The sequence below is a fragment of the Syngnathus floridae genome, chromosome 10 (genome assembly GCF_059516105.1).
Source record: "Syngnathus floridae isolate MCC-2025c chromosome 10, RoL_Sflo_1.0, whole genome shotgun sequence".
In the NCBI taxonomy this organism is placed as follows: Eukaryota; Metazoa; Chordata; class Actinopteri; order Syngnathiformes; family Syngnathidae; genus Syngnathus; species Syngnathus floridae.
The window spans coordinates 11,731,060-11,744,441 of NC_142422.1; the positions used below are offsets into that span (position 1 = coordinate 11,731,060).

A 13,382-nucleotide genomic window follows, 5' to 3' on the forward strand; every position below is an offset into this window, starting at 1 on the left:
TTTGATTCAGTATTTTAAATACATGTTTGCTGTACTATTGCATAAGTTATCAGTGAGAAGGGGTCATGGTCTTTGGACACGAAATGTCACCGTAAGGCAGGAAGAGATCCGATCCCCAGTCTGCTCCCCTTTATACATCTGCCTGTGTGTGTAAATGTGTGTACGTGTATTTGCTGAGAAGGTCAGCGATGGACCCCAAGACGAAAACGAAACCGCGGCGGGCGTTGCCTGTGTGCACAATGCGGACGCTTATGGTGTCACATGAAGCAAATGCAAAGTGGGGTGCAAAGAGGCCTGTTGCAAACTACGTGACAGCCTGGCTGACCTTGACATTCAGAAGGCCACGAAGGGGTGTGTGTCTAGAAAAAAAAAGGCGGTTAGGGGGCTTGGCTTCAAAGTTTGCATCGCTATAAAAAGCCGTGTTCAACTTTGCACTCCCCCACTCTCACCTGGAGTCGCAGGACAGATTCAGGCATCTCACAAACGGTAATGGAAAAATTTGTCTTTTGTATACTTAAAACCGGACCACTGAATTGAAAGCACCTGGTGCTTGATTGACAATTTTGTTGACTAACCTCTTCGTTCCCCTTTCGTCTTTGCAGAGGACTTACTCAACTCAAGCAAAATGGTGAAAGTCGGTATTAACGGGTAAGACTTCTTTGTGCATTTATTGCTTCTCGGTACGTCCACATGTGTTGCAATGTAATCTGCGCTTGCTCCAAGTGAGCCTTTGGGACACTCAAGGGGAAAATGTCGATCTATTTTTAACCGCACCACTCTATGTGGATGATTGGAGATGACCATGTTTGTATGGGAGCCTCACAGTGTGATGTGCACTGTTGGGTAATAATAGTACTGATAAAATGGAGCCGTCCTAGTCGCTTGCACTTTGACCTTTAGCAGATAGCAGTTCAACATATGTATATATTTTTTTTGCCCTCAACTTCCATTGGCTCACTTGGATGTCTGCCTTCTATCCGCCCACCTTCTGGAGTGTATTTTGAACTCCCCGGTTAAAAAGTAACAAGTGTTGATCAAACACGGCGCTTGTCGTCATTACAACAATTGGCACATTTGACCTCTCATTTCGTCAAAGTAGGGAAGAATTCGACAGCCTGAAAAAGAGTTAATCTACAACCAGCTTGTCCTCGGCACAGAAATGTAAATTTGCATTGTGCACGTTGGGCCCTAACTCATTTATATAAATCATAAATAAGAGGAGGCCCAATACAGAGCTCTGTGGCACCCCCTTGTGAAGAATAACAAATTTAGAGCCATACCATCATGTTTACCATTGTAGCAAATTTCATGTCACTCTTTGAGATTTGATATTAAGAATGTGACCTTCAGAAAGCTTAAGAGCAAAGGTTATCCCACCCCTGCTCTAATTGTGCAGCTCATGTCGCCACCTAATGGCCGTATAAAAATATTTAAGTGTTGTTTTTTTTTTAACCTTGCCAGATTCGGCCGCATCGGTCGTCTGGTGACCCGTGCTGCTTTCCACTCCAAGAAGGTGGAGATTGTGGCCATCAATGACCCCTTCATCGACCTGGAATACATGGTGAGTTTTAACTTTTGCGTCTTGAACCGGGGTCCAGATTGTCAGGACTTTGATTTTCACGCCCCCCCCCACCCCAATAGGTCTACATGTTCAAGTATGACTCCACCCACGGCCGCTACCACGGTGAGGTCAAGGTTGAGGGTGACAAGCTGGTCATCGACGGACACAAGATCACCGTGTTCCACGAGTGAGTCCAAAAAGGATCTGCCAAAAAAAATCAATGGATTTGGTAAGAAATGCTGATGAAGTTTTGGTCCTGTGCAGGAGGGACCCCGCCAACATCAAATGGGGCGATGCTGGTGCCCAGTACGTGGTCGAGTCCACTGGTGTTTTCACCACCATCGAGAAGGCCTCCGTACGTATAATTCGATTCTCCTCTGCCCTGTACTGCTTTCTGACAAAATGGCTCATATCTGCAACCACCTCAAATACAGACCCACTTGAAGGGCGGTGCCAAGAGAGTCATCATCTCTGCACCCAGCGCTGACGCACCCATGTTTGTCATGGGGGTCAACCACGAGAAGTACGACAACTCCCTCAAGGTTGTCAGGTGAGAATCTGCCCACGTGACTCAATGTCGTTCCTCCCTACCATTGAGTTTTCTTTTAATGCCTTTGCTGTTTGTTGTCATAGCAACGCTTCCTGCACAACCAACTGCCTGGCCCCACTGGCCAAGGTCATCAACGACAACTTTGGCATCATTGAGGGCCTGATGGTGAGAATCGAAATACACAAACTGTGAAGATTTAATACCAACATGTCACGTTTGAACTCATCATCGGACGTGTGGCCTTCCGTCAGAGCACAGTTCACGCCATCACCGCCACCCAGAAGACTGTGGATGGCCCCTCCGGCAAGCTGTGGAGGGACGGCCGCGGTGCCAGCCAGAACATCATCCCCGCTTCCACCGGCGCTGCCAAAGCTGTCGGCAAGGTCATCCCTGAGCTGAACGGGTAACGTTTCAAAAATAAAACCATCAGCCGACTATTTATGAGAAGCACTCGAGGCAACTTGTCAAATTGTGTCGATTTGACAGCAAGCTGACCGGCATGGCCTTCCGTGTGCCCACCCCCAACGTGTCCGTGGTGGACCTCACTGTCCGTCTGGAGAAACCCGTGAGTGGTCCTATTTAGCCGGGATTACAGAAATGTCTTTGATTAGCAAATGTTTTAGGTTTTAAATTCTGTCATCTCCGTTTTCTCCAGGCCAAGTACGATGACATCAAGAAGGTGGTGAAGGCTGCTGCTGAAGGACCCATGAAGGGCGTTCTGGGATACACGGACCACCAGGTACGTAGCTGTCCTGCTCAATTGTTTTGTTCCTTTTATTTTTATGTTGTTAAACGATATTGTGTGACGTCCCCCATTGCAGGTTGTATCCACAGACTTCAACGGCGACACCCACTCCTCCATCTTTGATGCTGGCGCTGGCATCGCCCTCAACGACCACTTTGTCAAGCTGGTCACTTGGTATGTGTGGCTCTTAAATAGAAGTACTGATTTGTAATGAAGTAAAAGTAGCTTTCCATGTCACCCTCATTTATCTGAGTTTTTTTTTTTCTTCTTCTCCACAGGTACGACAATGAGTTTGGCTACAGCAACCGCGTGTGCGACCTGATGGCCCACATGGCTTCCAAGGAGTAAATCTACTCGGGCGCTTGCACCTTGCCACATTCTCCACATCAGGGTTCCACATGTACAATAACAAAAAAAAGTTTAACACTGTACGCATGGAGCTCTGGCTTGTTGCGTTTACTAGACGAAACCCTCTGCCTGGGAAGAGACCCCCCCCCACCCACCCACCTATCCACAGATCACAAAGGAATGATTTGTAAAGATTTCCTTCTCTGAAATGTCCTGTTCTGCGTTTGTGAGGAGGTGTTGAGTGTCTGTGGTGCTGCAGCAATGCAGTCGGCGGAGAAATAAAAAGTCCTCTTTGTGAGACTCGTGGCCTCTTGTGTGGCATTCAACACGATCCAATGACATAAATATAAAATTATATGACATTATATAAAGGAACTGGAATGCACCGTACATGTGAGCAAGGAGAGCTACTCACCAATGCACTTAAAATGGTTTTATAGCATTTAGGGTTACATGTAAAACAAAAATATTGGGCGAACAAGTAAAATGGATAAGGCAAAAATAATGTTCAACAAAATTGCAGAATTTTCAAAAGAAAACCAGTCCCACAAAATAATGTGACAGGATATTCAATCAAAACTAGGATGAGTTTGAAATTCCTCCCGTTTCACTCTTAGTTCGACAAACGATAAAGTGCCGCCATCTAGTGGACGACAGTGGTATCAACGGTGAGCCCTGAACCTGCGATGGATGGGGGTCTACTGTACCACAGCACATACTATAATTTTTTTTAAAGTCCACTGAAACTAAGGCTAAACTATGGGAATAACTGTTAAAAAAAATTGCGTGGAATAAATATTAATTAGGCTATAAATGTAGGTCCGTGCTTCTGGTAGTGTTTAAACCAGTAGACTTTGCTGCCCTGGTCAGAGCACGACTATACAAAATAAAGAAAAATAACCATGTTAAAATTATCCAAACTCATATTTTCGTAAATAAAAAGCAAAACAGTACCTGTATTTATGAAACATTTCAAATAAAGACTTAGCGCTGTTGTAATTTTAACAAATTTCTGTGATGAATAATGTAAAAATTACAAGTCTTGGGGGGCATTCTGTGCCTCTCAGGAGAATGCTGGGGTAGAGGCAGACATTTTGTCGGAATCATGAATCTCAGTTGCAGTTGGAGTGCTAGTGTCAGGAGTTTGAATGTCACCACCAGGGACGTCTGGAGATGAAGTACCATTCTTTGGTTGCGTATCCAGGATATGATCCACATGACATCTCCATGTCTGCTCCCCATGTCTCCCTCCCATGTCCTTCATCCTGATAACCTCTGGCCACTTGGAATGAGCATCAACAGCGATCAGGAACATAAAGTTCATGAACGGAACAGTGAAATCAATATGCACCTGTTGCTTGTGGTGGTGCGTTTTGGACTTTTTGGGCATCCTGAGCAGCATTTGGCAAGGTTCTCAATTTGTTTATCCATACCGGGGAACCAGACATAGCTTCGGGCGAAGTTTTTCATCTTTACTGTCTCCTTGAGGGAGAGTCTGGAACAAACCTGGTTCGACGTTTTGGGGGACAGTGTTGGTTCATTTGTCTCTGTTTGTCTCTGTATTTCAGCATTTGTCACAGGCAGTTGATCAGCCACTGTTGCATGTTGATATTATTATATATGTGGTGATAAGAGGAGGGGGCACCACTAGTCAGATGTGAATGGTTAAGAAAGATCTCATTAGATTGGCACACTATTAAAGCTTTACGTCTGGCATCAAAAGACAATAGTGGTCCTCATAATACCACATCTAGACTGTCATAGCTAATCAGAACTCATGAGAAAGTGTTTGCAGAGGGAATCGGCACATTTAAAAGGAGATTGTGGAGACTTTAAAGTAAGCATCAACCCAGTGCGGTGCACTGTGCAATATCCACTACCCCATGTTAAGGACGTATTTACGTCACTGGCAGGTGTGGAAATTTTTTCAAATTTTGATCTAACTCAAGCCTACCTTCAGATAGAGGTGGAGGAAACAAGCAGGAAATTTGTCAGGTCTAAGTACCATCAGACATTAAACAGAAACAAAGAGGAGAAGACAACCAGTATTCGTTTTACTCGCGAGGAGAACTGCAGAGAGCGTTCTGGTTACATTCTCCGTCAATTCTGAGCTCTTAGTCTGCTGTCTCCTCTTTTTATTTTGGGTTGCCCTGGTTACAAAGGCGTTGCTACACTAAAGGGAGGGGATTTTTTTGCTGTAGCAACACTGCGCCTAGCTAATGAAGTGGGCCGGCAGCACCTTGGCCTTTCCGTGACCCCAGTAGGGCAGGGTCTCGCCTCAGTTAGTTGGCAGCCTCGTCCTCGTCTGTGATTAGATATTTCCAAGTGTGCTTAGTGCCGTTTTCCTGTGAAACAATGGAATTAAACTTTCTTGCTAAGTTTCACACAATACTAATATTGAGTAAATAATTGGATACCTTTTGTGCAAACACTTCAACAGATATTAAGTAAAAGTGAGATAACTTGTATGGAGTTACTTAAACAAACATTGAGTAAATATGGGATAACTTATATGCAACTACTTCAACATGTATGTCTTTTCCATAACACTTAACAAACAAAAACAGTCCAGTTCAATGTTAACCTTGATGACATCATCATGACAGGGAAAAACGATGAAGAACATCTTGAAAATCTCAGCAAGATTCTCAACAGGCTGAATGTGTACGGCCTTCGTGCAAAGTAAAGTAAATGTGAGTTTTTCAAAAACAAAATCACACATCATCGATAAACATAAGTCACTGGAAAACGTTGAAGCCATATTGCAAGCACCAAAACCGGAGAACATGTCACAGCTCAGGTCATATATTGGTCTTTTTGAACTGCTACCATAAATTTCTTCCAAATTCAGTCGTGACAGTACAGGTGGAAATGCTTCTCATTCCAAACACGAATCAATCAGGTTGTATGACGTCAACAATACCGCTCAAAGCCGCATGGAGGCGTGCTTTCAAAACATCCGCATTGCTTGACGTACTACCCTGTGTAGACAGACTTCTATTAATTTCTCTTTCCGTCATTTCAACTCGGTGACAACATTTTTCAGCATTTTCACGTAATTTCTGATAGAACTTTCATTAATCCTCTGCTTCTTATTTCTGGTAGTGCGATTTGGTGCGCTAAAGAAATTTATGTGGACCTCTTGCTCGTTTGCTGTTGTCATTACGGTAAAGCTTGTATCAGCTGCACTTGTCCTGCGGTCACATTTTGTTGCCATAATTCCGAGGGACTGCACACTTCAGATTTCTCTTTCATCCATTTGCTTTTAGTTGCCTTTATTGGGGCAAATCCTCCACCGTTTCGCCGTGTTGTGCATTCAGTGAAGATTTTGGCTTTTTTTTTTTGGAACGGGGGGGCCTTGTGACACCGAGTTAACCCAACAACATCAGCAGTCGACGTTAAGACCTTCCTTCTAATCTGTGAGGATAAATCTAATTCAGAGACAGTTATATAAGAAGGTAAACGCTGCGCATCTCGACCGTTCGGTCCTTTATTTTTTTTAATCGGTGTTTTTAGTCACATTATTCTGCTTCAAGAGAGCCATATCCCGCCCGTGTTCATGCCAGATCTGCAGCGTTTTAGTTTCCCGTACCATAGCATGAATCCATTGTTGGGTGCTTCGACGCATCCCCAACAACATCCGCAGCCGATCCAGGCCACCGGACACCCAGAATCCCCCTCGGGCCTCCTCCCGGACGCCGTGTTCGGTTCTCCGGACTCGGCGTCTTTCCTTCTGGCTGAGCTCCCCGGGCCCGAACATCCGGGGCCCGAGTTCCCCTCCCAGAGCTCGCCTTATCTGCACCACTTTCAGCATCAGCAGCACCACCCCACCGTGCACCATCCTCCCGCCGCCATGGCTCTGCGCAATGACCTGGGCTCCAACATCAGCGTGCTCAAAACCCTCAATTTGAGATTCAGGTGCTTCCTGGCCAAGGTGCACGAGCTGGAACGCAGGAATAAAGTTCTGGAGAAGCAGCTGCAGCAGGCGCTGGAGGCCAATAGCGGCGGCAGGCCACACACGCAAGAGGCTGGCGTGCAGACGTCTTTCGTGGGGACCATCCCGCTCCGACCCGGTTCACTCCCCTTCCATAACACCAACAACTCTGCCAGAAGGCCCACAAGCTTGTCCTGCCTGACTCCCGAGAGCGCCTCACCCGCCCGAACCGATGCCGCTTGTAACCCGGCCATCACCGTCAGCCAGGCGTCGCCATCCGCCGACTCCCCCGTGTCTAGGACCGGCGGACGGTCGGTGACCGGGGCTCCTCGCTTCCTGCCAGGCACCATCTGGTCCTACAATCCCACTCGCAGGTACGGCTCAGAGCGGCTGACCAGCCCGGGGGTCTCCTGGGTGCACCCGGATGGAGTCGGGGTCCAGATCGACACCATCACCCCTGAGATCAGAGCGCTCTACAACGTCCTGGCCAAAGTCAAGCGTGAGAGGGATGAGTATAAACGCAGGTGAGTGGAATTACAGTAGTACCTTGACTTACAAGTTTATTGCTTCCATGACTGAGCTTGTAACTTGGGCAGAGCAATTTTTTAATGCTGTTTTTGAACAGCTGCAGTTCAGCTGTCTCTCGCTGAGTCAGCACAAATCCCACCCAGTCTGGTAGTTCACGCAGAAGCAGGTGGTTGTTGCTAGGAACATACACACAACATCAACAATCAACTTCTAAATATACTGAAGAATGAAGCTCAATCACATTTCGATTGGTCACCTGTTCACATCGGAGTGTCCCACTCGCACGATCTGCGATCTTCCATCTGAGCATTGTGCCACTTTAAAGTTGTAGCAACACGTTTATTTTGTCATTGTTAAATGAAACTATTGTTGCTTTATCAAATCGTAAAGAATTAAAAAAAAAATGGCTGCCATCTTAAAAAAAAATGGCCGCTAGCAGCAAGATGATGCTCACTCTCAACTAGTTTGCTGTCTAAAAAAGATCAACCTCGCCCGCATCAGCTGTTGGCAGTGGAGTCCATCCTCCGCTGCGATGCAACTCCTCCGGGCAACATTCTTCTGCTTCAAGCAGGAGTTAAGAACATGCGGAGGGAGAGTTTACCCATCCACCGTCTTTGGCGCTTCAAAAAACATTGAAGGCCGCATTCAAAATGGTCAAAACCTCAATCAATTATTTTTAGTCAATATCATGCAGTCGTTCGAAGGCCTGAAGAGTTTTAAATGGGACTCCTGATGGGGTGAATGTCCTTATACATGTCCGGCTTCAAGTAACCTTCACGGGCTGAGCCTTTGCCCCGTTCCGAATGACTTCAACGTGAGCTTAGACGTCAGTGTCCCTCAGTTACGACTCACCTTCATGCCATAAAGCGACATTTTTCTGACCTTGTATCATTTTACTTTGATTACATAATTGCTTACTAACTATTGTAACCACACACAGTGGAAAAAAACGTCCCCTGTCTCGACTCTCTCTGCCTCCACCTCACTATCTGCATTGCACCATGCACAGGTTGGGGCGGGCGGGGGCGTCCCGCCTCGCTAAAGGTTGCACGCTCGTCTCCGCATTCTCAAAGCGTTCGTCTCCCGTTTAGCCGACTGTTTGAGATGCAGGAGCACTTGACGAGATCTCGGTGTGTCGCAGTGCTTGAAAATCCTTAATGAGATGATGCGGCAGTTTGAGGAGGGCAGCACCATCAACACACACACGGGGGGGGGGGCTTTTAAATGTATTAAAAGTTCAGATTTATGAGAGTGGTGTACTTCTTATCATTTGTATGACCCTCGGTTCTGCCGTTAATCTTAATTCTTTGTCTTCCTGGGAGATTTTGGAAGGATTGGACAATTTGTCACATGGGGCAAAAAAAATAAATGACACATATTGAATTGACCTGGTGTATCTGTTTGACTTGTAGATGGGAAGAAGAATACACCATGAGGAGCGATCTGCAGCAGAAGATTGCTGACTTGCAAGAGGTAATGATTTGCATGTATCTGTGTGTTTGCATGTTGTCTTTGGATGCTTGATGTTGTTGGTTTTTTTTGCGCGAGCGCAGGACTTGCAGGAGAGCGAAGGCTGCCAGGACGAGCTGGCCGTCAGAGTTCAGCAGCTGAAGGCCGAGCTGGTTCTCTTCAAAGGCCTCATGAGCAACGTGAGTGCAGCACCGCCCACATCAGTCGGACCACCAGAATAATGAATGATAATAATCTAATATTCATATATTTAGAAGCCAAATTTAAATGTAATAAATTTAAATGCAATAATTCAAATGAAATAAAATGGTATTAATAAATACAATTTAATTTAAAATACTATTATTTTTCGTTCTTGCTCATGTAGAATCTGTCCGATCTGGACACCAAGATTCAGGAGAAAGCCATGAAAGTGGACATGGACATCTGCCGCAGGATCGACATCACGGCCCGCCTCTGCGACGTCGCCCAGCAAAGGAACTGCGAAGACGTCATCCAGATGTACCAGGTGGAAAGTTGATGACATTTTCATCATTAATTTCCATATTTAACCTGTGCTAACCCCGTTGTTGCGTCCCGTCACTTTGTAACCCCCAAAACATGCGTGCAGGTTACAAACAACCAGCCGACGTTGAGCCTGCGCCGCAAACAAACGCCCGTGTCCGTCAACGGCAGCGAAGCAGATGAACCACTTAGCATGTCGGAAAGCGACACCGCCGTGGCCAAAGAGGAGGAGCAGCAGCAGCCACAACCACAACAGCAGCAACAACAGCACGGCAACTCGTCGGCCAATCAGATCAACGAGGAGATGCAGAGGATGCTCAACCACCTGTGAGCGGTCAAACTCGTAAAGGAGACCTTGCGGAATTTGCGTCTCTCATGTCAACATTTGCCTTGCAGGCGCGAGTGCGAGTTTGAGGATGACTGTGACAGTCTGGCTTGGGAGGAGACGGAGGAGACGTTGCTGCTGTGGGAGGATTTCCCAGGATGCACTCTGCCTCCTGACCCCGCCCACCCGCCTGGCGAGGTAAGCCACGGCAATTTTTGGTTGATCGGCCCTATCGCGCCCATGATGCCAATAAGAAGTTTAGAAAATTGATAGATGCAATTATATATGATAAATTTAAATATAATAATCACAGTATTGTTATTATAAAAAAAAACATTTTTTCATATAATAAAAGTGTTTATTGGTTTTGCTAATTATAAAATAAACCAACTGTAGTTACTAAAGCAATAACAATCATGAATTATTTTATTCTAATTCGAGAATAAAATCTTGATTATAGATGAATAGTTTTATTTTACATACTCTTTTGAACATTTGTCTATTTTACTGTCCATGTTCTTTTCTCCTTCCAGCAGGACGACTGTCTGGAAAAAGTGATAAATGACACCGAGTGCTTGTTTAAGTCCCGAGAGAAGGAATACCAGGAGACCATCGACCAGATTGAGGTAAAACCAGTATCGATATCTGCGCCAGTACTGTACGTCAGTACTCTTACTTGGGAAAAAAAATTGCAAAACATTTTTGTACACAAGAGTGTTAAATTATATGATAAAAATGCAAAGAAGACCATCTCTCTTCTAAGCGCAGTGAACTGCAATACTATTATTTGCTTTTGGGAGAGGATAAAGAATAAATGCCTGTGAGTATCATATTGTCTGTCAGTGTATGTTGCTTATATAAGCACTGTGACATCACTGACGCTTGTTTAGTTGATTTGATCTCAACCAAAAATAAATGGTGTCTTTTTCTTCCAGTTGGAGTTGGCGACAGCAAAGAGCGACATGAACCGCCACCTGCATGAGTACATGGAGATGTGTTCCATGAAGAGAGGCCTGGACGTCCAGATGGAGACTTGTAGAAGACTCATCACGCAAAGCGGCGACAAGTATGAGCCCACACACACGTCGTCTCAAAATCGTTTTCTTCGACGTGTACTTTGACGTCTATAGTCATCAATGGCAGTCAATCACTTAAGCTTCGAGCGTAAACTTTTGCCGTCCCTGTCTACCGCAGCAACGCGGCGGCGCAGACGTCCTCCGACGACAGCGACCAGCGAGAGAGCGACAGAAGCTCGGCGTCACCCTCGTCCGGTGGCGGGAGATCCTGACACCTGGCCGCCGCGGTCAGGTGACCCGTGCCGTCACAACGCCGCCAAACATCTCTGTCATCGTTGCAGTAGTCAATATTTCTATCGTAGATGCAGTCATCATACACCAGCTTGTCAAGTAGCCTGCTAACATGCTAACGTTTAGTAAGATTTGGTACAAAATGTGAAGCATTCCAATTAGTGGGGGACTGACAAATTTTTGTTGCTGCTTCGAAGAGCTTCCATTTTTTGTGGTAGCATATAACAAGAGAAGAGGCAAAAAGCATTTTCAAGGAGCAAAACAATTGACAGCGTTTTCTTGGGAGGTTACTTTTTAGGTTAAGCTAGCAACAATGAGTATGGTATAAAATTGTTTGGTTTTCGTGCCGCATGTCAGCCAACTGTTAGCAAAAACAATCCAGTCGTCGCCACAACAGTGCTTCACTTTTTGTACAATTTCTCACTGAATTTTCTCCAGGTTTATTTCCCATGTTGACGTGTACCTCATTCGCAAATAAGACAAGTGAGCATTGCATAGCATCATTATAGACGCAGTTCCACTCATTGATGACAAAATGACAACACAAATATAATCAATAGGAAACATTTTCACTTTAATATAGCGAGGAGCAAATATGTCTAGCTAGCCAAAGTCAAATTCTTTGTTTTCCCACCAACTGTGTGGATGGCGTGCACTTTCCCACTCATGTTCCGATGTCACGACTCAGCGTTTTACTGCCTTGCAGCCGCAACTCACATTGGTTCCGCACAGAAACTCAATCAGGCCGCAAAGCTGCATTTGTCAATTGCGAGAATGAAACGTGCTTTTTTGATCCAAACTTGAAACGTCGCTGATAATGCGCCAACTTTTTGTCACAATGACAAAAAATGATTGGTCATGTCTCGGGAATTTTGGGACGTGTGAGCTCATTATTGTCCCAGCGCACTTTAACTGACCTGTGCTTTTTTTTTTTCATCCTTACCGACGTGCTTGATGTGATTAAAGTCAACCTTGAGTTTTGCACATAGAAAGGAACAAGCAAAGCAACGAAGCAACCGGCGCTATCGCTCGTCAAGCTGTAACTGAGAAACTGTAAATAGAAAAACTACGTTTGCTCTCTGAAGCCATCACTGAAAACTCTTTAGCGTGCTGCTGGAAGATGGCGAAATGATCAAGTTGTTCAATTTAGGGGCGAGAAGTTACTATATTCCGATAATGCATGGTGCTGTTTGACTGAAGCTGAAAGCTGCAAGTACAAGACGTTCCATTTGCTTTCAATTTCTCAGCCAGTTTGGTCGAATGCATGTGACAGTGGGCAGCCCAATGGAGAATGTTTTCATCCAAAAAACTTTTAAGACGTTTACCGGAGCAAATGAAGATGGAAGCACAAGCAGCCCAGTTGTTCTTTTGTCAATAGTAAGGAACAATCGATTTCCCCGCTCTGCTTGTGTCATGTCTTGAAATTCATTATTAAGAACGCAATAAATAGTACTCAGCAATGACGTAATGTCCCGGCTGCTCCGACAATGTAATCACAAGCATTTGAGTAATGACAACATCAAGAGAAACTTTAGAACCATTAATAATATTTTAATTGTTATTATTATTATTATTAATTTTGTTGTTGTTGCTTTAAATTTAATGAGCTTTTTCTCCTTATTGGCACTCTTTGGCAGAGACCAACATCCAAATTTGGCCAACTTCTTTTTTTTTTCCCCTCAGAATTATTCTATTGCGCAGTCTCCACGTGGGCAACGTTATGTAACGATAATGCAAAATAATCCATTTGAAGAAAAATGGTAAGTTTGGTTTTACTGATGCAAGAGGGAAAAAAAACAAGCGTATGCCGCAGTAGCCGAGCTAGAATATAAACAGCGAGTGGAAAAAAAGTTTCATTTCACAGTAAGAGTAAAAACGAAGCTGTTTTTCTTTTCAAACCTTTTTTGTTTGTTTGTTAGGTCAAAATTGTACATGGAACCGCTTGTTGCGAGATGTTCTGTATGTCAAACGAGAGGGGAAAGAATAAACGACGTATCTCAGCAACATACCAAGTGTGATTCTTGTCTCACTTATTGAACGATCAGTTAAAAAAAAACAAAAGGATTACAGGCACATGCCTTCTCACAGATGCAGTAGACATCTTGCAATT

The 13,382-nt window shown here is 44.8% G+C and overlaps 2 protein-coding genes across 3 annotated transcripts; both read left to right on the forward strand.

The window, feature by feature from the left end:
- The first annotated feature begins 363 nt into the window (after positions 1-363).
- Positions 364-3,504, forward strand: gapdh (glyceraldehyde-3-phosphate dehydrogenase). Its single transcript, XM_088388248.1, has 12 exons — positions 364-486; positions 603-648; positions 1,462-1,561; positions 1,642-1,748; positions 1,826-1,916; positions 1,996-2,111; positions 2,195-2,276; positions 2,363-2,514; positions 2,598-2,676; positions 2,767-2,850; positions 2,933-3,030; positions 3,135-3,504. Exons 2-12 carry the CDS (start codon positions 626-628, stop codon positions 3,202-3,204), a joined length of 1,002 nt encoding a protein of 333 aa, XP_088244374.1. The 5' UTR covers positions 364-486; positions 603-625; the 3' UTR covers positions 3,205-3,504.
- A 2,664-nt stretch (positions 3,505-6,168) lies between these two features.
- Positions 6,169-13,284, forward strand: LOC148392455 (non-homologous end joining factor IFFO1-like). 2 transcript variants are annotated; one of them, XM_088388220.1, is made up of 9 exons: positions 6,169-7,662; positions 9,079-9,139; positions 9,220-9,315; positions 9,504-9,644; positions 9,747-9,967; positions 10,037-10,163; positions 10,502-10,591; positions 10,901-11,031; positions 11,160-13,284. In XM_088388220.1, exons 1-9 carry the CDS (start codon positions 6,764-6,766, stop codon positions 11,251-11,253), a joined length of 1,860 nt encoding a protein of 619 aa, XP_088244346.1. In that variant the 5' UTR covers positions 6,169-6,763; the 3' UTR covers positions 11,254-13,284. The 2 variants fall into 2 exon arrangements, with proteins under 2 accessions (XP_088244346.1, XP_088244345.1); XM_088388219.1 differs by having other exon boundaries at positions 6,171-7,662; positions 10,499-10,591.
- Positions 13,285-13,382: the final 98 nt, after the last annotated feature.